We start from the raw sequence: 26,816 nt of genomic DNA on the forward strand, positions 1-26,816 counted from the left end.
CCCTGGTTGGTGGGGTGTTTAGAGATTTTCAGTCCGGTGTGTAGACACTTAGGGCAAGTTAAATCATGTTCAAGTTGGTTTATTTGTGACATGTGGAATAAAAGCCATTGTTGGCTGGCTGGCTGGTTGATCGCTGCTAGCTGTCATCTTTGTCTAAACTAATTTCTGTCTCGACTTGCTGCTGCCGGCTACCTCCTTTTCCTCATCTACCTGTACTGCCACTGCCACATCCAGAGAGGTTGGATAAATTATGTAGATTTTCTATGAGGCTGTGGAGGGATCCAAATTGTGGATTTAAAAGAAAACATGAATCATCAGCGTACCATGACGCATTTCTTTTTAAGCCCTGGGATTTCTAGCCCCTTAATATTATTGTTGGATTTGATTTTAATAGCTAACATTTCGATGGCCGTAATAAATAGATATGCCGACAGTGGACAACCTTGTTTAAAACTTCTTGTCAATAGGGGGGCGCTGTTTCCACTTTGGATAAAAATCGTGCCCAAATTAAACGGCCTCGTACTCTGTTCTAGATCATACAATATGCATATTATTATTACTATTGGATAGAAAACACTCTGACGTTTCTAAAACTGTTTGAATTATATCTGTGAGTAAAACAGAACTCATTTGGCAGCAAACTTCCATACAGGAAGTGAACAATCTGAAAACGAGGCTCTGTTTCAGCCTATTCAACTGGCTTTTATTTATCGATATGTATGCACTTCATACGCCTTTCACTAGATGTCAACAGGCAGTGGAAGGTTGAATGGGGTGTCTAGCTTGATCTGAGGCCGAATAAGAGCTTTTGGAGTGACAGGTCTGCCCTTTTGTCAGTTTTCCACGGCGCGCGAAGGAGCTCCACATTGTCTTCTGAAAAGCGTTCGGTATACATGGCGAATATCTCCGGCTCTGATTTTATTTGATACATATGAGAAAAACATCATAAAGTAGGATTTTTCAACCGAGTTTGATCAGTTTATTCAACGTTTATTGGGAATTTTGGAATTTTTTGTTCCATGCGCTAAGAGAAGATGAGCATGTTCGCGCCACATGGCTAGCCAAAGTTGCTAATTTGACAGACGAAATGGACATTCTAAAACCAAACAACGATTTATTCTGGAAATAGGACTCCTTGCACAACATTCTCATGGAAGCTCAAGAAAGGTAAGAGAATATTTATGATGTTATTTCGTATTTTTGTGGTAAATGTTGGCTTCAACTCGGCGGAGAATATGTGAGCGCTGTCTCACAATAATGCATTTTGTATGTTCTACTAAAGTAATTTTTTTAAATCTAACACAGCGGTTGCATTAAGAACCAGTGTATCTTTCATTTGCTGTACAACATGTATTTTTTAGTAAAGTTTATGATGAGTTCTTTGATTAGATTAGGTGACTGTCCAAAATATCTCAGGAGATTTTGGTGAATTGTTGCTACGTATTCACAATGTATAACCACGATTTGCAGCTCTAAATATGCACATTTTCGAACAAAACATAAATGTATTGTATAACATGATGTTATAAGACTGTCATCTGATGAAGTTGTTCAAGGTTAGTGATTAATTTTATCTCTATTTTGTCGGTTTTGTGCAAGCTATTTTGGCGGGGAGTAAATTGCGTTGTGTGTTTGGCTACTGTAGTGAGCTAATAGAAATATATATTGTGTTTTCGCTGTAAAACACTTAAAAAAATCGGAAATATTGGCTGGATTCACAAGATGTTTATCTTTCATTTGCTGTACACCATGTATTTTTCATAAATGTTTTATGATGAGTATTTATGTATTTCATCTTGCTCTCTGTAATTATTCTGGCTGCTTTGGTGCTATTTGTGATGGTGGCTGCAATGTAAAACCAGGATTTGTAGCTATAAATATGCACATTTTCGAACAAAACATAATGCATTGTATAACATGATGTTATAAGACTGTCATCTGATGAAGTTGTTCAAGGTTAGTGATTAATTTTATCTCTATTTCTGGATTTTGTGAAAGCTACCTATGCGGTGGAATCATGGTGAAAACATGCCGTTGTGTGTTTGGCTATTGTGGTTAGCTAATAGAAATACATATTGTGTTTTCGCTGTAAAACATTTTAAAAATCAGAAATGATGGCTGGATTCACAAGATGTTTATCTTTCATTTGCTGTATTGGACTTGTGATTTCATGAAAATGATATTATATGATATCCCTGTCCCGTTAGGCTAGGCTATGCTAGTCAGCTTTTTTGATGAGGATGCTCCCTGATCCGGAATGGGTATGAAGTAAAGGTTAACTCCTCTTAACAGTTTAATACTTTCTGAGAAGTAGCCATAATTTAAGATTTTACACCTAGGGTTACTATACATAACTTTAACCCATTGTATCAGAGATTCCCCAACATGTAAATATTCCAGGCATTCATATATCAATTCCAGTCGTACTTATTCAAAAGCCTTTTCAAAGTCAGCTATGAATACCAGGCATGGTTCCCAGATCTTTCATAGTGCTCTATTGTTTCCAGTACTTGTCCTTATTTTATCTACAATGTATTGTCCATGTAAAAAACCTGTCTGATTAGGATGAATAATATCTGACAATACCTGTTTACTTCTATGCGCTATGCATTTTGCATCACACCACTGAAGTGTAAGGGGCCTCCATTTTTTTTTATGGGCTGGATCTTTATATTTACTACTTGTGTCCTGTTTCAGTAATAATGAAATCAGACCTTGTTGAGTATCTGATAATCTACAATTATTATAGGAGTGGTTAAAACATGCTAATATCGGTCCTCTGAGTACATTAAAAAACAGTTATATATACCTTAACTGGTATGCCATCCAGCCCTGGAGTTTTCCGACTTAAAGCTTTAATTGCATCAAGAAATTCATCCTCTGTATTTAGGCCTTCACATGAATCTTTCTGTATAGCTGTTAATTTTCCATTATTAATAGAAAAAAATGTCCTTACAATTAACTTTGGTTAGTGGATATGGAGGAGACGGAAACAAAAACATATGTTTAAAATACTTTGCTTCCTCTTTCAAAATATCCTTTGTGTCACGCCCTGACCGTAGAGAGCTTTTTATGTCTCTATTTTGGTTTGGTCAGGGTGTGATTTGGGTGGGCATTCTATGTTCTGTATTTCTAGGTTTTGTATTTCTTTGTTTCTGGCCGAGTGTGGTTCCCAATCAGAGGCAGCTGTCTATCGTTGTCTCTGATTGGGGATCATACTTAGGCTGCCCTTTTCCATCTTTCTGTGTGGGATCTTGTTCTTGTGTGCAGGTAGTCTGCACAACGAAGCTGTTCGGTCGTTGTATTCTTTATTGGTTTTTCTTTTCTAAAGTTTCACTTCGTTAATAAATTATGTGGAACTCAAAGAACGCGGCGCCTTGGTCTCATCCTTCCGACGACACCCGTTACACTTTGGTTAATCATGGGTGACTCAGTAATTTGTAACAAGTTTCCGAAAATGATTTTTGGTAGAATTTCTATGTTGAAGATTAAAAAGGAATTTGATGCACTTTTCCCTAGAGTCCATACAGTTCGCTATATTTTTTATAATATATTACACTTAATCTTTCTTAAATAAGTTCCACCATTTCTTTTAGTTTTTCCTTTAATGTATTCTATGCCTCTATTGTACAGTTTTTATTGCTATCCACTGTACTGTTGGTCCCTCTATTTCCTTTGTTAATATTAATTATTTTGACCTAAATTGCTTTTGTTTTAAAAGATCAGTATTGAATTGCATAGCACATTTAAAAGTGTACAACACAAGGGGATCTGCTGTCTTTGGCTTTGATTAAATGTACAAATCTGTTTATGGTCCAATAACATATTTAAAATAATCCATCTACCTTGCAGATCTGTTTGAACAATTTGCTAATTTGGATCTAAATTATTGTTAATTAATTTCATCATCCCTTTTGAGTTTCTTTGACCATGGAAGAACTATATTTCGCCCACCTCAAACCTTATTCCACAAAACATAATCTAAAATTGTACAATTACAACTGGCTATACTTATTTCAACACTTACCATAATGAGATACAAGTATCAATTCTATTTATCATAATATATGTTTGTAAACTTACCATAACAAATGACCATAATGATTGAGTGTCCAGATACTGTAGCGGTGCCATAGTATTTGCCCTGCTACTGAGTAAACCTCCAATTGTTCTCCACTATTCCACCCGATAAAACCTCCCTCCATCCAAAGTTGGATTGTCTGGCAGACCATCCCTGTCCACCTCTATCTTAGGGCCTTTGGGATATTGGGACCCATCCTTTAAAAAAGGCACACAGTGCCACCCACACAACAGAAGCAGAAAAACTGCCAAAGCATTTCCAACACCCTCACCTTGATTGTAAACAGTTATTTTACAAATATATACAGTACCAGTCAAGTTTGGACACACCTACTCATTCAAGGGTTTTTCTTTATGTTTTGCTATTTTCTACATTGTAGAATAATAGTGAAGACATCAAAACTATGAACTTACACAAATGGAATCATGTAGTAACCAAAAAAGTGTTAAACAAATCAAAGTAGCCACCCTTAGTCTTGATGACAGGTTTGCACACTCTTGGCATTCTCTCAACCAGCTTCATGAGGTAGTCACCTGGAATGCATATAAATTAAAAGGTGTGCCTCGTTAAAAGTTCATTTGTGGAATTTCTTTCCTTCTTAATGCGTTTCATCCAATCAGTGTTGTTGTGACAAGGTAGGGGTGGTATACAGAACATAGCCCTATTTGGTAAAAGACCAAGTCCATATTATGGCAAGAACAGCTCAAATAAGCAAAGAGAAAAGACAGTCCATCAGTACTTTAAGACATGAAGGTCAGTCAATGAGGAACATTTCAAAAACTTGAAAGTTTCTTCAAGTGCAGTTGCAAAAACCATCATCTATGATGAAACTGGCTCTCATGAGGACTGCCACAGGAAAGGAATACCCAGAGTTACCTCTGCTGCAGAGGATAAGTTCATTACAGTTACCAGCCTCAGAAATTGAAGCCAAAATAAATGCTTCACAGAGTTCAAGTAAGAGACATCTCAAAATCAACTGTTCGGAGGAGACTGCGTCCGCCCTTCATTGTCATGGTTCCACCAGTCACCAGAGGGCAGCAGAGACATGAACAACACTAAGGTGTGTCCTATTTACTCATTATGATTTCCCTGTTAAAAGAGGTGTGTTTCTGTTGTCCTTTGCAGGAGATTGAATTTTTTATCGTGTTCGGTCGTTTCCTGAGTGAGTTTTCGAGATTTAGTGTTTGCTGTTTTTTAAGTGTACTGTGATCCTGCGAGTAAAGTATTCTTTATCCTTAACCACTGACTCCTCGTCTGGTCTCTTCTCTGATCCAGGGTCCACCTCACCATGTCACATTCAAAAGGACACCAATAAGAAGAGACTTGCTTGGGCCAAGAAACACAAGCAATGGACATTAGACCAGTGGAAATCTGTCCTTTGGTCTGATGAATACACATTTGAGATTTTTGGTTCCAACCACCGTGTCTTTGTGAGACACAGAGTAGGTGGATAGATGATATCTGAATGTGTGGTTCCCACCGTGAAGCATGGAGGAGGAGTTGTGATGGTGTGGAGATGCTTTGCTGGTGACACTGTGATTTACTTAGAATTCAAGTCACACTTAAACAGCATGGCTAACACAGCATTCTGCAGTGATACGCCATCCCATCAATGTTATAAATGACTATTGTAGCTGGAAACGGCAGATTTAAAAAGAAAAATGAAATATCTACATAGGCGTACAGGGGCCCATTATCAGCAACCATCACTCCTGTGTTCCAATGGCACGTTGTGTTAGCTAATCCAAGTTTATCATTTTAAAAGGCTAATTGATCATTAGAAAACCCTTTTGCAATTATGTTAGCACAGCTGAAAACTGTTTCTGATTAAAACTGGCCTTCTTTAGACTAGGTGAGTATCTGGAGCATTGGCATTTGTGGGTTCGATTACAAGCTCAAAATGGCCAGAAACAAAGAGCTTTCTATTCTTGTTCTGCGAAATGAAGGCTATTCCATGTGAGAAATTGCCAAGAAACTGAAGATCTCGTACAATGCTGTGTACTACTCCCTTCACAGAACAGCGCAAACGGGCTCTAACCAGAATAGAAAGAGGAGTGGGAGGCCCCGGTGCACAACTGAGCAAGAGGACAAGTACATTAGAGTGTCTAGTTTGAGAAACAGACACCTCACAAGTCCTCAACTGGCAGCTTCATTAAATAGTACCTGCAAAACACCAGTCTCAACGATAAGAGGCGACTCCGGGATGCTCTTATGTCCAGTGCCTGTGTTATTTTGCCCATCTTAATCTTTTCTTTTTATTGGCCAGTCTGAGATATGGCTTTTACTTTGCAACTCTGCCTAGAAGGCCAGCATCCTGGAGTCGCCTCTTCACTGTTGATGTTGAGACTGGTGTTTTGCGGGTACTATTTAATGAAGCTGCCAGCTATTGGGCTCCGAGTGGTGCAGTGGTCTAGGGTATTGCATCTCAGTGCAAGAGCAGTCCCTGGTTTGAATTCAGGCAGCATCACATCCTGCCGTGATTGGGAGTCCCATAGGACGGCGCACAATTGGCCCAGCATCGTCTGGGTTTGGCCGAGGTAGGCTGTCATTGTAAATAAGGATATGTTCTTAACTGACTTGCCTGACTTAATTGGATGACATAATCAAAAATGACATCACTCTTATTTTAGTCTCTGCCAAACGTTTGACTGGTACTGTATATATAACACAAAATCTTGCATATCTTAATTTATTTCCACAATTAACAAATAATATGTGTAATAATGGAGGCAGTTCATACGAAGGATTGTTACCTATAACCAGGATAATTACATATTTGGCAAGCAATTATTATTTTGGCAAACAATTATTGGGATTCATCCTGTATTGTCCCTAACATCATTACCCCATAGCAACAGATGTACCTACTTCTTACTTAAAATGTTAGGTTAGGGTTAGTTATAACATTACCTATAACCCAGGGGTCTATTGATAACATAATTGTCTAAATTGCATTGTCAAACAATGCCAAAGAAAAAACATTAATGTATGTAGAAAAACCCTCATCCATTCCTGTAAGTCTAAATATGGTACTGCTATATCTAAAAAAAAAAAACACAATTTTCCATGCCTGAAAAGAGAAGAAACATATGCTCTTCATTTAACGGGGATTAACTTGCACAAATCCCCAGCTTTGCCTTCTCCCTGTCTTTGCCATAAAATAAGTAATATTTTTAGGCTATTGCTAGAGTCACTGTTCTCTTAATTAACCCCCATGCTAAAACTACAGATCTATCTCAAACCCTTTAGCTGGTTCTGAGCCATGGCAGGGTGGCATGGTGGTGTTGACAGTGTGGCAAACAAGGACTACTGGGCCAGTATCCAAAATGGCACCCTTTTGACCAGAGCCCTATCAGTCCTGGTCAAAGGTAGTGTACTACATAGGGAACAAGAGTATCATTTGGGACACAGCCTGGGTGTAATTGAGCTGAATGAGCCTCCTGCCCCCCACACACTAATTCTAATGGGTTGAGAGAACGGGGAGTGACGGGGCGGCCACCAGGTGTTCCTGTGACGTCTGCGTGTTCTGGGCTCCAATCCCATGACCCGAACGGACCTCCATGATTAAGCCAGAGAAAAGCTGTTATGTTACAGACCTGTTGCGTTCAGCTAATTGTTGTATTGTTAATAGGCATTGATTACAGTGTTGCCTCACTGTTTACTGTCTCAGTGAATGATACAAGTTCATTATGATGCCTGCCTATAAACAGGATGAAATGAATCAATTATCAACTGGGAGGAATGACATTTACAACCTCTAAAACCATTGAATGATGCATACCAAATGACACTCTATTCCTTTTATCGTGCAGTACTTTTGACCAGGGCCCATCATTTTGACCAGTGTACTATATAAGGTATAGGGTACCATTGGGACACAACTGAAGAGTGAACTAAGTTCATTCACACCGCAGTGTGCACTGCAGGATGATCCTCATCTACATAAAAGAAGCCAGCTGGGCATGAGAGGATGGTGAGAGGGAAATGGGGCATGGGGCATGGGAGCAAGCTCTCAGGGGTAAAATGGCATAAGGTAGGTAGCATATGGTAGGGGCATTCAGGGGCATTGACTACCCCCCTAGCAGCAGTACCTTAAGGTCACTCCCATTGAGTCTCATTCTGTTGATCCTCCGTCCACTGGGTCTGGAAGAGTCTATCCAGTAGATGAACTCCTTCTTGTAGTCAAAGTCTATGTGGATGATATTGTTCAGGCCCTGTAGATACAAGAGAGAAATTATTAGATTCAATTGACATTTATTGTCCTAAAAAAGTAAAATCTTACTGCAGATCAGACATTACATACATAAGCCACATAGAAACATATGCAGGAAACAAACAGTAAATAGTCAGACATTAACAATTGCCCCATGAACCAAATCTACATACAGTGGGGAGAACAAGTATTTGATACACTGCCGATTTTGTCGGTTTTCTTACTTACAAAGCATGTAGAGGTCTGTAATTTTTATCATAGGTACACTTCAACTGTGAGAGACGGAATCAACAAAAATCCAGAAAATCACATTGTATGAATTTTTTATTTTTTTATTTTTTGTATTAAAAAAATATATATATATTTTTTAAATTTTTTCCCATTTTCTCCCCAATTTTCGTGGTATCCAATCGCTAGTAATTACTATCTTGTCTCATCGCTACAACTCCCGTACGGGCTCGGGAGAGACGAAGGTCGAAAGCCATGCGTCCTCCGAAGCACAACCCGGAAGCCAGCCGCACCAATGTGTCGGAGGAAACACTGTGTACCTGGCCCCCTTGGTTAGCGCGCACTGCGCCCGGCCCGCCACAGGAGTCGCTGGAGCGCGATGAGACAAGGATATCCCTACCGGCCAAACCCTCCCTAACCCGGACGACGCTATGCCAATTGTGCGTCGCCCCACTGGCTAGGCCACTCCAGGACCTTGAGATGCTTCTTACGGAGCCACTCCTTAGTTGCCCTGGCTGTGTGTTTCGGGTTGTTGTCATGCTGGAAGACCCGGTCATGACCCATCTTCAATGCTCTTACTGAGGGAAGGAGGTTGTTGGCCAAGATCTCGCGATACATGGCCCCATCCATCCTCCCCTCAATACGGTGCAGTCGTCCTGTCCCCTTTGCAGAAAAGCATCCCCAAAGAATGATGTTTCCACCTCCATGCTTCACGGTTGGGATGGTGTTCTTGGGGTTGTACTCATCCTTCTTCTTCCTCCAAACACGGCGAGTGGAGTTTAGACCAAAAAGCTCTATTTTTGTCTCATCAGACCACATGACCTTCTCCCATTCCTCCTCTGGATCATCCAGATGGTCATTGGCAAACTTCAGACGGGCCTGGACATGCGCTGGCTTGAGCAGGGGGACCTTGCGTGCGTTGCAGGATTTTAACCCATGACAGCGTAGTGTGTTACTAATGGTTTTCTTTGAGACTGTGGTCCCAGCTCTCTTCAGGTCATTGACCAGGTCCTGCCGTGTAGTTCTGGGCTGATCCCTCACCTTCATCATGATCATTGATGCCCCACGAGGTGAGATCTTGCATGGAGCCCCAGACCGCGGGTGATTGACCGTCATCTTGAACTTCTTCCATTTTCTAATAATTGCGCCAACAGTTGTTGCCTTCTCACCAAGCTGCTTGCCTATTGTCCTGTAGCCCATCCCAGCCTTCTGCAGGTCTACAATTTTATCCCTGATGTCCTTACACAGCTCTCTGGTCTTGGCCATTGTGGAGAGGTTGGAGTCTGTTTGATTGAGTGTGTGAACAGGTGTCTTTTATACAGGTAACGAGTTCAAACAGGTGCAGTTAATACAGGTAATGAGTGGAGAACAGGAGGGCTTCTTAAAGAAAAACGAACAGGTCTGTGAGAGCCGGAATTCTTACTGGTTGGTAGGTGATCAAATACTTATGTCATGCAATAAAATGCAAATGATTTACTTAAAAATCATACAATGTGATTTTCTGGATTTTTGTTTTAGATTCCGTCTCTCACAGTTGAAGCGTACCTATGATAAAAATTACAGACCTCTACATGCTTTGTAAGTAGGAAAACCGGCAAAATCGGCAGTGTATCAAATACTTGTTCTCCCCACTGTATTTAAGAAGCTACACAAAATTGTACATAAAGGGTAAATGCTACGTGATGCACTCTTTTCACAAGTTAAATAGATTTTTGAATTGCAATTGAGCGTAATTCAGAATATAAGCAAGATTTAAAAGCAGAAGAAAGAGTAAATAAAAGCTGTGATTAAGTGGTACGTCATCATAAAATTGCTTCAGTAATGCAAGGAACAGTAAGAAAGTACAGTGAATTCGGAAAGTATTCAGATTCCTTGATTTTTTGCCACATTTTGTTATGTTACAGTCTTATTCTAAAATTATTAAATAAAAAAAATCCTCAATGTACACACAACACGCCATAATGGCAAAGCGAAAACATTTTATTTATTTTTTATTTTGCAAATGTATTAAAAATAAAAAAACAGAAAAACTTTATTGACATAAATATTCAGACCCTTTTCTATGAGACTCGAAATTGAGCTCAGATGCTTCCTGTTTCCATTTATCATCTTTGAGATGTTTCGGCAACTTGATTGGAGCTGTGATAAATTCAATTGATTGGATATGATTTGGAAAGGCACACACCTGTCTAAATAAGCTCCCACAGTTGACAGTGCATGTCAGAGCAAAAACTAAGCCATGAGGTTAAAGGAATTGTCCTAGAACTCTGAGACAGGATTGTGTCAAGGAACAGATCTGGGAAAGAGTACCAAAACATTTCTGCAGCATTGAAGGTCCCCAAGAACACAGTGGCCTCCATCATTCTTAAATGGAAGAAGTTGGGAACAAGAAGTTGAGCAAACGGCAGAGAAGGGCCTTGGTCAGGGAAGTGACCAAGAACCTGATGGTCACTCTGACAGAGCTCCAGAGTTCCTCTGTGGAGATGGGAGAACTTACCAGAAGGACAACCATCTCTGCAGCACTCCACCAATCAGGTCTTTATGGTAGAGTGGCCAGACGGATGCCACTCCTCAGGAAAAGGCACATGACATCCCACTTGGAGTTTGCCAAAAGGCACCTAAAGGACTCTCAGACCATTAGAAACAAGATTCTCTGCTCTGATGTAACCAAGATTGAACACTTTGGCCTGAATGCCAAGTATCACGTCTGGAGGAAACCTGGCACCATCCCTACGGTGAAGCATGGTGGCGGCAGCATCATGCTGTGGGGAAGTTTTTCAGCGGCAGGGACTGGGAGACTAGTCAGGATCGAGGGAAAGATGAACAGAGCAAAGTACAGAGAGATCCTTGATTAAAACTTGCTCAGACTGGGGCAAAAGTTCACCTTCCAACAGGACAACAACCCTAAGCACACAGCCAAGACAACGCAGGAGTGGCTTCGGGACAAGTCTCTCAATGTCCTTGAGTGGCCCAGCCAGAGCCCGGACTTGAACCCAATCGAACATCTTTGGAGAGACCAGAAAATAGCTGAGCAGCAACGCTCCCCATCCAACCCAACAGAGCTTGAGAGAATCTGCAAAGAAGAATGGGAGAAACTCCCCAAATACAGATGTGCCAAGCTTGTAGCGTCATACCCAAGATGACTCAAGGCTGTAATCGCTGCCAAAGGTGCTTCAACAAAGTACTAAGTAAAGGGTCTAAATACTTACAATATGTAAATGTGATATTTCAGTAAAAAAAACAATTATGCATTTACAACATTTTCTAAAAACCTGTTTTTGCTTTGTCATTATAGGTTTTTGTGTGTAGATTGAGGGGAAAAAATATTTAATCTATTTTAAAATAAGGCTGTAACATAACAAAATGTGGAAAAAGTCAAGGGGTATGAATACTTTCCCGAAAGCATTATATGTATACTGTAAGTGAGGGCATCTTCTTCAGTGAGACTCTGGAAGTGGGTGATTCACAAATGTAAGTAATCCACACATACTGGCCGGTCAACACATTTAGATTTAGTTAGGGTTTCAAGCAGCGAAGCTGGTTGACACCCTACTGTATTTGTTGATGTTCATTATTCCGGTTCTCCAAAGATTTGGTGAAATATAGAAATTGCTGTGAGATGGCCTAGGAGGGTGCAAATTGGCATGATGGTAAAGGCCCATGAATCACACCCTCTCATGCAGTGGAATGCCCCATTTGACCTAGAGTCAAATAGGTAAATAGGTCTCTCTATTCATAAGGAACACATTTGCCTCAAAGACGCCATTTAGAATTTTGTGAGAAAACACTTAAAACGCTACTCTGCTGGCACCGAATGACTGATCTGCACGAAACTTAATATACAGCATATTTGGCCCAAGGTCTCTCAACGCAATATTTTCCAAGCTAGCATCTCACACAACATGGTCTCTACTCTACCAATAAACATTCACCTGGTCGTGGTCTGGCACATAAATGCATATAAAATCACACACAAGATATTCATATTGTAACAAAACTTGATACACATGTTCCAAACAATGTCAAGACTCAACCATTGCAAGGACATTGTGATCAACCACACGGTGGCACAAATTTTTTATTTTTTTATTTCACCATTATTTAACCAGGTAGGCAAGTTGAGAACAAGTTCTCATTTACAATTGCGACCTGGCCAAGATAAAGCAAAGCAGTTCGACACATACAACAACACAGAGTTGCACATGGAGTAAAACAAACATAAAGTCAATAATACAGTAGAAAAATAAGTCTATATACAATGTGAGCAAATGAGGTGAGATAAGGGAGGTAAAGGCAAAAAAAAGGCCATGGTGGCGAAGTAAATACAATATAGCAAGTAAAACACTGGAATGGTAGATTTGCAGTGGAAGAATGTGCAAAGTAGAGATAGAAATAATGGGGTGCAAAGGAGCGAAATAAATAAACAAATAAATACAGTAGGGGGAGAGGTAGTTGTTTAGGCTAAATTATAGATGGGCTATGTACAGGTGCAGTAATCTGTGAGCTTCTCTGACAGCTGGTGCTTAAAGCTAGTGAGGGAGATAAGTGTTTCCAGTTTCAGAGATTTTTGTAGTTCGTTCCAGTCATTGGCAGCAGAGAACTGGAAGGAGAGGCGGCATGCATTTAGTTTTACTTGTAAGGAGAGTTGTATGGCATTGAAGCTCGTCTGGACGGTTGTTAACACAGTGTCCAAAGAAGGGCCAGATGTATAGAGAATGGTGTCGTCTGCGTAGAGGTGGATCAGAGACTCACCAGCAGCAAGAGCGACATCATTGATGTATACAGAGAAGAGAGTCGGTCCAAGAATTGAACCCTGTGGCACCCCCATAGAGACTGCCAGAGGCCCGGACAATAGGCCCTCCGATTTGACACACTGAACTCTATCAGAGAAGTAGTTGGTGAACCAGGCGAGGCAATCATTTGAGAAACCAAGGCTATCGAGTCTGCCGATGAGGATGTGGTGATTGACAGAGTCGAAAGCCTTGGCCAGGTCAATGAATACGGCTGCACAGTATTGTTTCTTATGTGCTATAATGGGCACATGTTTATATTTATTGATCTGTTTGACTGGGAGTAATGAAATTTGGCACACACGCTTGGGGATAGGAGTCTAGCTAACCTGTAGAATATAGTTCAGTTTGGTCACGTGGTGACGGTGTTGGACAGGAAAATGAGCAATGAAAATAAATGCTGAAATATTTACTTCAAAACAAACAAGATAAAAAACAAAACAATGAAACTAAGTAAACAACTAAAAAGCACGCTAAGGAAAAGCAAAGCTAAAAATGTGTTTTAAGATCTCTTTTAAATATGTACACAGTTAAGGCCCCCTTCAGGTTCTCTGACAGGCTATTCCAGAGGCTGGGGGTATAACATCTAAAGACTGCCATGCCTCTTGGCCCAAGCCTTTGGGATAGTTAAAAGACCAGTGCCAGAGTACCTGAGGGACCTACTGGTTACATAACTTAAAAGCATGTCTGACATGTATTGGGGTGCACAATCATGGATTGATTTAAAAACCAATAAAATCATCTTAACATGAATTCTTAAACTCATAGGCAGCCAGTGCAGATACTTTAAAACCTGTGTAATGTGTGCTCTCCTTCTGGTCTTGGTCAGTACCCGTGCTGCAGCATTCTGTATGTTTTGCAGTTGACTAATGGCTTTCTTGGGTAGACCAGACAGGAGAGCATTACAGTAGTCAAGCCTGCTTGTAATAAAAGCATGCATGAGTCTCCTGCGAAATGCAGTGACTGTCTTCAGCTATTTTCTTAAACCCAGTGAAAACTGAAGCACTACCAAGAGAAGCCCTATCCTATCAAAGACATAAGAGTGAGGTACATCTCTTGCTGTCATGTTCAGAAGACCCCCTGTCAGTCAGATAGGAAACACTCCCTTAACAATTGCACCTCCTCTGCTGGGCTGCACGGCAGGTGCCAGGATAAGGTGTCGGAGAATCTGACAGGCTGTACCAGACATCTTCATCAGATCATCAACACCCTCAAAGACAGCCTGCGCCAGTATCCTTAGGGACCTCTCTAGGGGAGCACTCTCTTTCCTCTCTCTCTCAGACAGAGCAGCTCATTGGAGGAAAGGACTGCATATGGGCGGACTCAATCTCTTACATTTAATAATACAAAGGAGGAGAAAGACAGAGGTCCAAAGTAGGCCTATTGTATGTAGTCCTATCATCAGGCATAATAAAGTATATTGTAGACCTAATTGTATGAAAATTATGGATATGGTAAGATGACTCAACTGCATTTGTTGTGTGATTAAGTCCAGATACATTCCATCTGATGAAAAGGGTTAATAACTGTAACATGCTGATTGGATCATCATCTCAGATTTACATAAAGTCATTAGTGGCATGGCTTACATTGAACATGTAATGGTTTGATACACTGACACGAGGTCAGTGGAGTGTCAGCCAGACAGTAATGCAGCAGCGCTACTTAGTAGAGATGGCCATATGCAGATCCCCCCACTTCAGCTTCCATTAATGCTAACATAGTGATTAAAGTGAATGATTGCTGCTGAGGCCAGCCAGGCCACTCAACAGAGTCAGGAGGAAGAGATGATTCTCAATAGGCCCCTATAGAATTCCCCCAGGTTAAACTCTATTCTCAGAGTGTGTGATTCATAAAATGAACCTGGGATTCAAGTGGCTAACATGACAGTGGTGATGAGGCCTAACTGTGATTGAAATAGATTCTCCGTAGGGACCTCACTAACACTATTTCCCACTGTCAATCAACACGAGCAGGTCGACTCCCCCACAGGGAGGGCGAGTGAAGAATCACATTGAAATTGGAAGGTTGACAAGCTGGAGAATGACAAAATGATGTAATGCCTAAACGTAGATGGTACACAGGGTATATACTGTAATACAGAGCTCTCTCTGTAAGAAGCAAGCAGCTGTGGCTCTTCTGACACAACATCTCAACTATCATCTCCTCTTCATAACAAGGTCAGGCTAGGCAACCTAGACCACATATATCTCTGCTAAAATATTTACTATGAAATAGGAATGAGAAGTACTGTGATCATAGTGAACATTTTGCTGTAAGAAAGTCCATTATCTCTCCAAATAACTATACCTGTATCTAAGTAACCTGGATCACTTTGAAATTAAAATACAAACAAGATACCGTACATGATTCAATTAGCTTAGGCAGTGATCCATGAAAAGGTGTCAGTATTTTGTACAAAGACATTAAATGCAATATACCATACATTTATCAGTTTCCATTTGAGTAAATTAGCAGATTCTTTCATCCAGAGCAGTTAGAGTTAAATGCTAATCACTCAAGGGCACATCAGCAGATGATTCATCTTCAAATCCAAGTGAAAGGTCACTGGGATTTGAACCAGTGACCTTTCAGTTACTGGCCCAACTCTCTTAACCGCTAGGCTACCTGCTAGGCAATGATATACAAAAAAGTGTCAGTACTTAGTACAAAGAAGACACTAAATAGACTACATTTAACTGATTTACATAATGACTCACTTTGCAGGCAGAGAGTATTAATAGGGCTAAATGAGGGTGTTTTCAACGGGCCAGTATTGTGGGCCACTTGTTATAACAGATGTGTCACTATACAGATCTTAATTGTTGCACCATTAAGGTTTCACGGTTCCATTTCATGATCCGGTTTTAATCTCTCTCTCTCTCCCCCCCTCTCTCCCCCTCTCTCTCATTAACAGTCAAAGTCAGCAGATGAATCAGAGACATGTGAAACACAAGACAAGGACAACTATGAATGCACTAATTGTAAGTTGCTCTGGATAAGAGCATCTGCTAAATGACTCAAATGTAAAATCTTAACTAAATGCAACATGGCAGGGTAGTAGCAAGGTAAATTTTACTGACAGGGATAAATATATGCAAACCAGATACGGTTACAGATCTAATTGTGTGCACTTGATCTTCTGGTTTCTGTCATTTTACCCTGAGACGGTCTTATCTTTCCAAAACAAAGTGACAGACAGACTAAGATTCGTATGCATATTTTGGCATCAGTTTAAAACAAATACTTTCACTTGTGTAGATATATGTTTTCTATATTATCTTGTAGATATATGGTTTCCTCTTACCTGTTTCAAAATGGTGTAGTTTGATCCATCCACACTTAGTTTCCTGATTTCATGATGATCTGCCAGTATGAGAAAAGGTTCCTCCACTGAAAGGATGAGAACAAACAAATGTCCTTTAGAATAAGGTAAACAAAAACAAAAAACACTGGAATCCAATGTGTCACTGGAACCATTCCATCAAACTGCAGTACAGTACCGGTATTCTACAGTACTAAGCTTGACATTTCTGAAAATAGGTAAACATCCTTTAGAACATCTCTTGTGAAATACTGTACATCACTAGAGAACCATTCTGACGGACAGCAGGTTAATACACTACAAGCTAATTACCAAGACGTGAATATCCTTACCTGAGAGAGCCTTGCAGGTGTTGGGGCTGCGCTCCAGGGCTTCGTAGCCGTCCACACACAGACACTTGAAGGATCCATAGGTGTTGATGCAACGCTGGCTGCAGGGCAGGCTGGAGGAACATTCATCAACGTCCACACACGTTTTCCCGTCATCCTTCAGCCGGAATCCAGGCCAACACTTGCACTGATCATCACACAAACAGAGAAGTAATGGAGCATATTTTAGTCTAGACAAATTGAACAAATTGTAGTCTATTTACTCAAGATATTGCAGCAGCTGGTTGATACAGTAAATGCTTTGCAGAGACAGAGGGACATTCAGCTACAATTTTAAATTGTAACACTCACTTAAATCTAACTTCTCAATTTGCCAGTACATCTACTTAGAAAATAACACAAGACCAATAAAAAACACTGGCATCAGTATGATGACATACTGTACATGTCATGGCAATACAACAATACAAAATAAAATAGAACTGCTGCCATTCAGCAAATCCAGCCCAAAATTACTGTATCAGCTGTTACTGGCCACTGCTTAAATTCCTCTCTGATCTACAGTTCTAACCTTCCAGGCCTTTCTGCTGATATATCTGTTCAGGCCAGATGGATGAGCTAGGGGTCTCTGTTGATGTGCTCTCTGGTCATCCAGCTCTGTTATGCTTCAGTCTCTAGTCAGCCAGGTCAGGGAATACTTTTTTACTCTATCCTTGTTGGTCACTTTGTAATGCAGAGAGCAGGGGGCAAGGAGGGGGCAAGAGGGGGGCAAAGAGGGGGCAAGGGGAGAACCCAGAGTGAGGGTCAGAGTGTGTTATTCTGACATCTCTGATGGCTGTGGGGTCACCCTGGAGCGACGACCGTGCCCTGGATCCAGGCCAGACAGCAGAATAGCACAGTCACCCCTCAGAACACTCAGCAGAACTGTCCTTCTCTCTGGCTGTGGCTCAAATGGCACCATATTCCCTATCTAGGGCACATAGGACTTTGGTAAAAAAGTAGTACACTAGGGAATAGGGTGTCATTTGAGACACAGCCTTTCTCTTTGACCAGCAAACAAACACGCTCCTGGACAGCTGGCACGGAAGCCTTCCCAAAACCATTTACTCATATTTCATCACTTGTATCCATAGCATAGGTGTGTATACAATATGATGATAGGATCCTACTGTACTGTGTGTATAACCTGTGATGGATTGACTGTGCTTGCTTGCTTGACTGTGTGTGTGTGTTTTTAACTTGTGTGGGTAAGCCTAATATAGCCTCAGGCACAACATAATCAATCATTTTAATCATGAAAATAAGGAGATAATAATGTTGGCACTTTACCAGTGCTGTGTTATAGGCTTCTGCATACAAAATATTTCAGAAACAATACAGTTTCCTTGATTAAACTCAGGTTCTGTACTTATTTAAAACGTGTCTATTGTTTTGGCTACATTATTAAATGCAAAAAAGAATGTAAATGTAAAATGTTAATTATTATTGGTAATACCTGCAAACGCTCCAGCATGTTACAACTGTTCACCTATCAATCTGTCTCTGACAGAACTAAGGATTGGATAACAAGAACTTATAAAACATGATGAAAGGAAAACTAACCTTGAGTATACTGGTCCATGTGTAGTTGTCCAAGTTACGTATCAAGGCCCGAGTGTGGTGATTCCTACCTTGTATCCAACAGGAAGTTCCTGACAGTCCTGTGTACAGCCACTGACTCTGCGATTCAGACACTCGTTCACGTTGCAGTTCTTCTCATCGGACCTGTCTCCACAGTCGTCTTTCTTGTCACACAGACTCCCTTCAGTGATGCAGCGTCCATTGGAACACATGAAGAATGAACCGTTGCACAGACTCCCTGGAAGGTAATTTATAACTCAATGGTGAAGCAAAAAGTATTTCCGATAGTCATTTTTTATACTGCATTTTGGTAAATCAGATTAACTTTATTCAAGATTCCAAGATCAACAGATGAATGCTATTTGGAAAGTTTTACTCGTACAGTCTTCATATCTTTGGTTTCTATCCTCTATTAGTTAGACTGCTGACAGTAATGGATAGATTCGTACTGTAGAGAGAACCAAACAGCAGCAGACAGTACTTGTATCAAAGCAAACAGCAGTAGACTATACTACCTACAGCCAGAAAGTACTAACAGCAGTAGACTACATTACCTGCAGCCAGGCATTTGAGGTTCAGGGGCAGCTCGTCAGATCCGTCAGGACAGTCCGGGTAGCCGTCACACTCCCACTGAGCACTCAGCAGGCAGCGGCCGTCCCCACAGCGAAACTCCTCAGGTCCACAGGACCGGTACTCTGCAGAGCCAGAGATACAAAGAGAGCGCTGCAGCCTCACTAACTGACACTCACACGGGCCAACACATCATCGCAGATCCAAGTTAGATTACTGTAAAGGCATTCTACTTCCAACTAATTTTCTGTTACAGTAAGGTCTTAATGAGTTTTAACTCTGTTATAATGTAATACAATGTTATTACTCAGTTATTACTCTGTGGTAATGAAGACAAAGCAACAAATCTACTTGCCACATTCAAGTGACTCGTCAGATCCATCCCCACAGTCATCGTCATGATCACAGACAAAACGCAGGGGGACGCAGGCTTTGTTGTGGCAACGGAAGGAGTTGTCATCACATGTGTTGTTGGGTGCTAGGGGGGGTGAGAAACAATGTTGAAGGGTTACATTATGAGTCAACATCACTCTAGAGATGTGGCATCACAATGCATATGCTCAACAATATGGAGTCAGCATGGAGGAAGTGGGGTGGAGGTGGAGGAGGTATTTTCTTATCACTTTCATTTTTATTCCTGGTGAACTCTAACTTCTCCAAAATCCCCCCCCCAAAAAACTCATTAAACATTTTATTAACCTTTTTTGTTCACTATTTAGTGACTGATATTGTATGTTTGCACATTAAAAAGAAGGAAAACAAGACGTCAGAACGCCAGGTAGTGACATCACACTGACCTCTCACACTCTCCTCTGCAGCCAAAATGGAAGCCACATGCCATTTCTGTCTCTTAATTTGTTATGTTTTAATATGTTTGTAACGTGCAAAGATGCAATGTAAGTGTCAAAAAATGATGAAATAACATTGTAAACTAAATGTTTCATGAGTTTTATGGCGATTTAGTAACGTTTATTGACCGAGTTGGAAAACTTGTTGACATTGTGCCAGTGCTTGGCTAGCTAGCTACTTTAGTGAATAATGTGGAAATCCTAGTTAGTAAAACATACTAACACAGAGTGGTAAAGCCAACTGAAATAGTTATTCCATTGATTCTGATATGGGGAATTGAATTTGAATGGTTTGTCAAATCCATTAAAGATAAGTCCAACTGAAAAATGTTCTCCTGTCTCCTTATTTTCTCCTGGTTAGCCTATTGTTTGCAAAGGATGTTACATTGTAACTACAAAGTAATTTAAAAAAATGTCACTTCACTTTAGATTAAAGCTGCAATATGTAACTTTTTGGGCAACGAGACCAAATTCACATAGAAATGTGAGTTACATATTTGTCATTCTCATTGAAAGCAAGTCTAAAATATGTGCGCTATTTCTATGCTTCCCGGTCTTAACTTTCATTTTTGCATCTTTTACTTTCGGTTTAGTATGTACAATAGAAATGTACAATAGAAATAAACTCATTGAAAATGACCAGCAGTTAATGACAGGGTGTGCCTTGTTACAATTGTTGTTGTTTTTTTATTGTATTTTATTTCACCTTTAGGCCAGTTGAGAACAAGTTCTCATTTACAACTGCGACCTGGTCACGATAAAGCATAGCAGTGCGACAAAAACAACAACACAGAGTTACACATAAACAAACGTACTGTCAATAACACAAAAGAAAATAAAAATAGAAAGATCTATGTACAGTGTGTGCAAATGTAGAAGATTAGGGAGGTGGGCAATAACTAGGCCACAGAGGGGAAAATAATTACAATTTAGCATTAATACTGGAGTGATATATGTGCAGATGATGATGTGCAAGTAGAGATACTGGGTTGCAAAAAAGAGCAAATGGGTAAGTAATAATATGGGGATGAGGTAGTTGGGTGTGCTATTTACAGATTGGCTGTGTACAGGTACAGTGATTGGTAAGCTGCTCTGACAGCTGATGCAGAAAGTTAGAGAGGGAGATATAAGACTCCAGCTTCAGAGAATGTTGCAATTCGTTCCAGTCATTGGCAGCAGAGAACTGGAAGGAAAGGCGGCCAAATTAAGTGTTGGCTTTGGGGATGACCAGTGCAATATAAAGTTGAAGTCGGAAGTTTACATACACCTTAGCCAAATACATCCGTTTTTAACAATTCCTGACATCTAATCCATGTAAAATTTCCCTGTCTTAGGTCAGGTAGGATCAACAATTTCTTTTAAGAATGTGAAATGTCAGAATAATAGTAGAGAGAATGATTTATTTCAGATTTGATTTCTTTCATCACATTCTCAGTGGGTCATAAATTTACATACACTCAATTAGTATTTGGTAGCATTGCTATTAAAATGTTTAACTTGGGTCAAACATTTCGGGTAGCCTTCCACAAGCTTCCCACAATAAGTTGGCTGAATTTTGGCCAATTCCTCCTGACAGAGCTGGTGTAACTGAGTCAGGTTTGTAGGCCTCCTTGCTCGCACACGCTTTTTCAGTTCTGCCCACAAATTTTCTATAGGATTGAGGTCAGGGCTTTGCGATGGCCACTCCAATACCTTGACTTTGTTGTCCTTAAGCCATTTTGCCACAACTTTGGAAGTATGCTTGCAAGCCTCCCCTTTTATCCTCCAAACATAACGATGGTCATTATGGCCAAGCAGTTCTATTTTTGTTTCATCAGACCAGAGGACATTTCTCCAAAAAGTACGATCTTTGTCACCATGTGCAGTTGCAAACCGTAGTCTGGCTTTTTTATGGCGGTTTTGGAGCAGTGGTTTCTTCCTTGCTGAGCGGCCTTTCAGATTATGTCAATATAGGACTCGTTTTACTGTGGATATAGATACTTTTGTACCTGTTTCCTCCAGCATCTTCACAAGGTCCTTTGCTGTTGTTCTGGGATTGATTTGCACTTTTCACACCAAAGTAAGTTCATCTCTAGGAGACAGAACGCATCTCCTTCCTGAGCGGTATGACGGCTGCATGGTCTCATGGTGTTTATATTTGCGTACTATTGTTTGTACAGATGAACGTGGTACCTTCAGGCATTTGGAAATTGCTCCCAAGGATGAACCAGACTTGTGGAAGTCTACAATTTTATTTCTGAGGTCTTGGCTGATTTTGTTTGATTTTCCCATGATGTCAAGCAAAGAGGCACTGAGTTTGAAGGTAGGCCTTGAAATACATCCACAGATACACCTCCAATTGACTAAAATGATGTCAATTAGCCTAACGGAAGCTTCTAAAGCCATGGCATCATTTTCTGGAATTTTCCAAGCTGTTTAAAGGCACAGTCAACTTAGTGTATGGAAACTTCTGACCCACTGGAATTGTGATACAGTGAATTATAAGTGAAATAATCTGTAAACAATTGTTGGAAAAATTACTTTGTCATGCACAAAGTAGATGTCCTAACCGACTTGCCAAAACTATAGTTTGTTAACAAGAAACGTGTGGAGTGGTTGAAAAACTAGTTTTAATGACTCCAACCTAAGTGTATGTAAACTTCCGACTTCAACTGTACCTGCTGGAACGTGTGCTACGTGTGGGTGTTGGTATGGTGACCAGTGAGCTGCGATAAGGCGGGGAATTACCTAGCAAAGACTTATAGATGACCTGGAGCCAGTGGGTTTGGCGACGGATATGTAGTGAGGGCCAGCCAACGAGAGCATATAGGTTGCAGTGGTGGGTAGTATATGGGGCTTTGGTGATAAAACGGATGGCACTGTGTTAGACTACATCCAGTTTGCTGAGTGTTGGGGGCTATTTTGTAAATGACATCGCCGAAGTCAAGGATCGGTAGGATAGTCAGTTTACGAGGGTATGTTTGGCGGCATGAGTAAAGGAGGCTTTGTTGCGAAATAGGAAGCCAATTCTAGATTTAATTTTGGATTGGAGATGCTTAATGTGAGTCTGGAAGGAGAGTTTACATTCTAACCAGACACCTAGGTATTTGTAGTTGTCCACATATTCCAGGTCAGAACCGTCCAGAGCAGTGATGCTAGTCGGGCGGGAGGGTGCGGGCAGCAATCGGTTGAAGAGCATGCACTTAGTTTTACTAGCATTTAAAAGCAGTTGGAGGCCATGGAAGGAGTGTTGTATGGCGTTGAAGCTCGTTTGGAGGTTTGTTAGCACAGTGTCCAAAGAAGGGCCAGATGTATACAGAATGGTGTTACCAGGTCCTAGCCTATTTATTAATCCTGGTATTACATGTGGATTTGATGGTAGTGGCACCTTGTAGTTACATGTAACTAGGACAGATTTTGGGTTGAGTTATTAACATGGTAATTCACAGGTGGCTTTGAAATGTGTTATTACAAAACATTACTTACATAGTGGAACAAGTATATGTGTAATAACATCAGTAATTAAACATGTGGAATAACCTTCAGCAAGTGGATGTGTAATTACACATTCCTTTTTCCAATTGTGTAATAACTGATTGTGCTACAACCTTATTAACATGTAATTACACACAATTACCTATTTAACTACTATGTTTTTACTATAGTTATTACTGTGTAGCTATAGTACATAGTAACAGGGAAAACAATGTCAAGTGTTACCCAATCAACATTGACATGGAGTGATCTTTTGTTGTCATCTAACAGATAGAGCCACAGACAACACTATCTTTACTATCTAACATTAATATGGAGGGCCATTGCAAACGTACCACATCCAGCTGCAGCCAGTTCGTCGCTGCCATCAGGACAGTCTCTCTCCCCGTCACAGAGCCAGTGTTTGGGGACACAGGCGTAGGACCCAGGGCAGCTGAATAACCCTGGAGCACACGTTACCAAACCTGAGGGGACAAATAGGGGGAAAGAGGGGAAAGGTCAAGCAAACTGCATAATGTACTAAGCTGAACTACATCCTAAGACCACTATGAGTTACAACATAGAATGGATATATTATAATATCCATTCCCTTCTTGCCACTTACATTCAAGCATAGGCCTATATCGTACAAGATCTGTTACGTTTTATGTGGCCTCAGAGACAATACAAAGCAATTAATGAAAATCCTCATTCTGTGAAAATAAACTGAAGTACATTTGCTCAATAATGCTTGTCTGGTTAAAATGCACTTTCTTGCTTTCGATTGCAATAGTGTAGGGAAAGGTTTAGGGCTATTTCATTAATATTGCCTTGACATTTCTATTACAATCCAATTATACCACTGTTTCCAGCAAACATTTTCTATTTATTGTTGTATGATTATTTCTGTTTATTGGGAAATTAATTATTGTAACATCTCATTTATGCTGTGAAATTGCTCTGCCTCTTGGCTATAATGATGAAAAATCAATTTTCCCTCACCACGTCGTCAAAGTATTTTTAATCTCTTTAATTTCATTTCTGTGCATAATTTCAAGAGCCTAGTCTAAAACTCAAAGGTCTATAACTGGTCTCAAAACAATGTTCTACAATGTTGCAATCAGGTTGTCAGACTGGTCTCAAACTGCATGTTTGAGATACATGTTGCCTTCACCCAAAGTATTGCCACATGACCGTGGGTACTTACCACAGATCTGCACACTCTCATCCAGTCCGTCCTCACAATCGTTCTCTCCATCACACAGCCACTGCTTGGCGATGCACTTGTTCTTAGAGCAGGCAAACTGGTTCCACAGGCAAGAGGAGTCTAGGGGAGAAACAGCACATTCCCAACACCATAAATCTAAACACGTAAGTGAAAGAAAAAAATGACAAAAACAACACACTGTAGTAGAAGTCGCCTAGTTCTTTTCAATCAAAGCACACTTTTCTCATTTGCCCCTTAGCCTTTCTATTTTCAGAGAGGGTTACTGGCCTTGGAGCCAATTAGAAGACGTTGTGTTTTCTCTTCTTCAGTTTTTAGTATAAAACATCTGTAGGGGTTTTAAGGAGAGCCGACTGGTTACAAATATGAAAAGAAGAAAACCCATTTACATTTACGTTTTTATTTTCTAAATCAAATGGCTGGAGGTTTGCATAATGCAACAATGTGAAGAATAACAAATATTGCCAAAGGGTCTATGATTCGAGAATGTACTCCCTACTGAAATAATGACATTTTAGTCATTTATCCAGAACAAAATCGTAACATACAAATTGCACACAAATTCTTTGAAAATGCACATAGTTTAATATTGCGATGTATTTGGAAATACACTTGGAAAGTATTGGCGTGTATTTGAAAATACTAAAATACACAGACAAATTGAATTATTTCAATACTCCGTGCATTTGAACCTAGGTCTGTTCGGTCCTAAAGGTATATTAAATAATGTATTTGAAATAAATAGGTTGCTGATTTGCCACATTATTTGAAAATAAGTATTTAAATATGCATGTCATGAACCAAAGTCTGGTGTCTATTCATAGATCATATATGCTTTTCCTATCAAGGTCACACTGATTTACATGCTGTAAATCAAAAATAAGTCTTATACTGTTGAACAGGACAATCACAGATGATGGAGATACAGATAGGAACAAATATCTTCATATCGGGATTCATTGAACTTCACAGAACCACCCTCCCTTGGGGGCCTAGATCCAGTGCCTCTGTCTCTCCCAGTCTCGCAAAGGTCCATTCAGTTTAGAAGAAATGCTAATATTCCATATCTTAGGCTTCCATGGTATTTCACTGTACTGGGAAAGCTCATCAGACGTTTTACAATGACAAGTATTTCATCTAATCAGTTGTGAGATTTTTGATTACCAGAGAAAATGACATTTTCTTCAAACTATTTTCCTTTACTATAATTTGTCAATATCATTGGCTTTTTATATGGTAATTAACTTAGCGAAATTGGAATATCTTCTATTTGTCCTGGGAATGCCAATTCTAAACATCTAACAGACTGAATGCCATTCAGACAGCAGCATCATTCTGCTCAGCTTTGAAAGGAGCTACAGTACATTTTTGATTCTCGATACCATGATTTCTAATTCAAATAAATTCAAACAATAATGAAGCACTTAGCTAAATGAATTGGAACATGTTCTTCACTCCATTGATGGTACACAGAATCATGTTACATGAAATGGTATCCTATGAGTCACCCAGTTAACATGTAATTCATTAAATACGATTACCAATCTGCATTTTCCCCTTGATTTAGACAATTTACTGTAATGTATTTCACTTCAACAAACAAGCATGATCTTATTCTTCAAGACAGTTAACACATATGACAGTGTTATTTATGTGGGCCATTTTATCAAAATGAATGAATTCCTCAGTAGTTCAGTGCATTTATTCATCTGAAGCCCAACTCTGACAGAGGTGAGTTGAGCATACGTATTAACACCTCAGTGGCACTCAAACGCTCTTGGAAGATTATTTTTCTTCACTTTGATGACAGAAGCAATGACATGTATGGTGTACATGATAGCATATTGGTTTGATAGCATATTTACCCAGACCATGACTCAGTTATGCTCTAGCTATCTAATTGGAAAGTCCTTTACTTTGTCATGGTAAGTTATGCATACATTAAAGAGGACCATAGAGGTGGGTTAGAAGTGTTCTTGTCTTCCCTGGTGAGAGTGGGTAAAAGGGTTCCATGTGAAAGGAACATTCCATGTGATCCTTTCAGATATCAGTCACTTTTCAGTGAACCCACATGTTTCCATCTCTGATAACAACTCATAATGACTGATGGCTAATGAATTAATAGTTACACACA

At 40.1% G+C, this 26,816-nt stretch overlaps 1 protein-coding gene across 1 annotated transcript in view; it reads right to left on the reverse strand.

Annotated features, from left to right (window-relative positions):
- Positions 1–26,816, reverse strand: part of LOC139546650 (low-density lipoprotein receptor-related protein 1B-like) — a 462,326-nt gene that overhangs the window by 60,298 nt on the left and 375,212 nt on the right. The window contains exons 51-58 of the mRNA XM_071355272.1: positions 24,665–24,784; positions 23,814–23,942; positions 19,512–19,634; positions 19,141–19,281; positions 18,637–18,824; positions 16,970–17,153; positions 16,620–16,705; positions 8,173–8,295 (exon numbers count right to left, since the gene is read on the reverse strand). Of these exons, the coding sequence (XP_071211373.1) occupies positions 8,173–8,295; positions 16,620–16,705; positions 16,970–17,153; positions 18,637–18,824; positions 19,141–19,281; positions 19,512–19,634; positions 23,814–23,942; positions 24,665–24,784 (1,094 nt within the window). The remainder of the gene's footprint in view (positions 1–8,172; positions 8,296–16,619; positions 16,706–16,969; positions 17,154–18,636; positions 18,825–19,140; positions 19,282–19,511; positions 19,635–23,813; positions 23,943–24,664; positions 24,785–26,816) is intronic.

The sequence above is a fragment of the Salvelinus alpinus genome, chromosome 20, assembly GCF_045679555.1.
Source record: "Salvelinus alpinus chromosome 20, SLU_Salpinus.1, whole genome shotgun sequence".
In the NCBI taxonomy this organism is placed as follows: domain Eukaryota; kingdom Metazoa; phylum Chordata; class Actinopteri; order Salmoniformes; family Salmonidae; genus Salvelinus; species Salvelinus alpinus.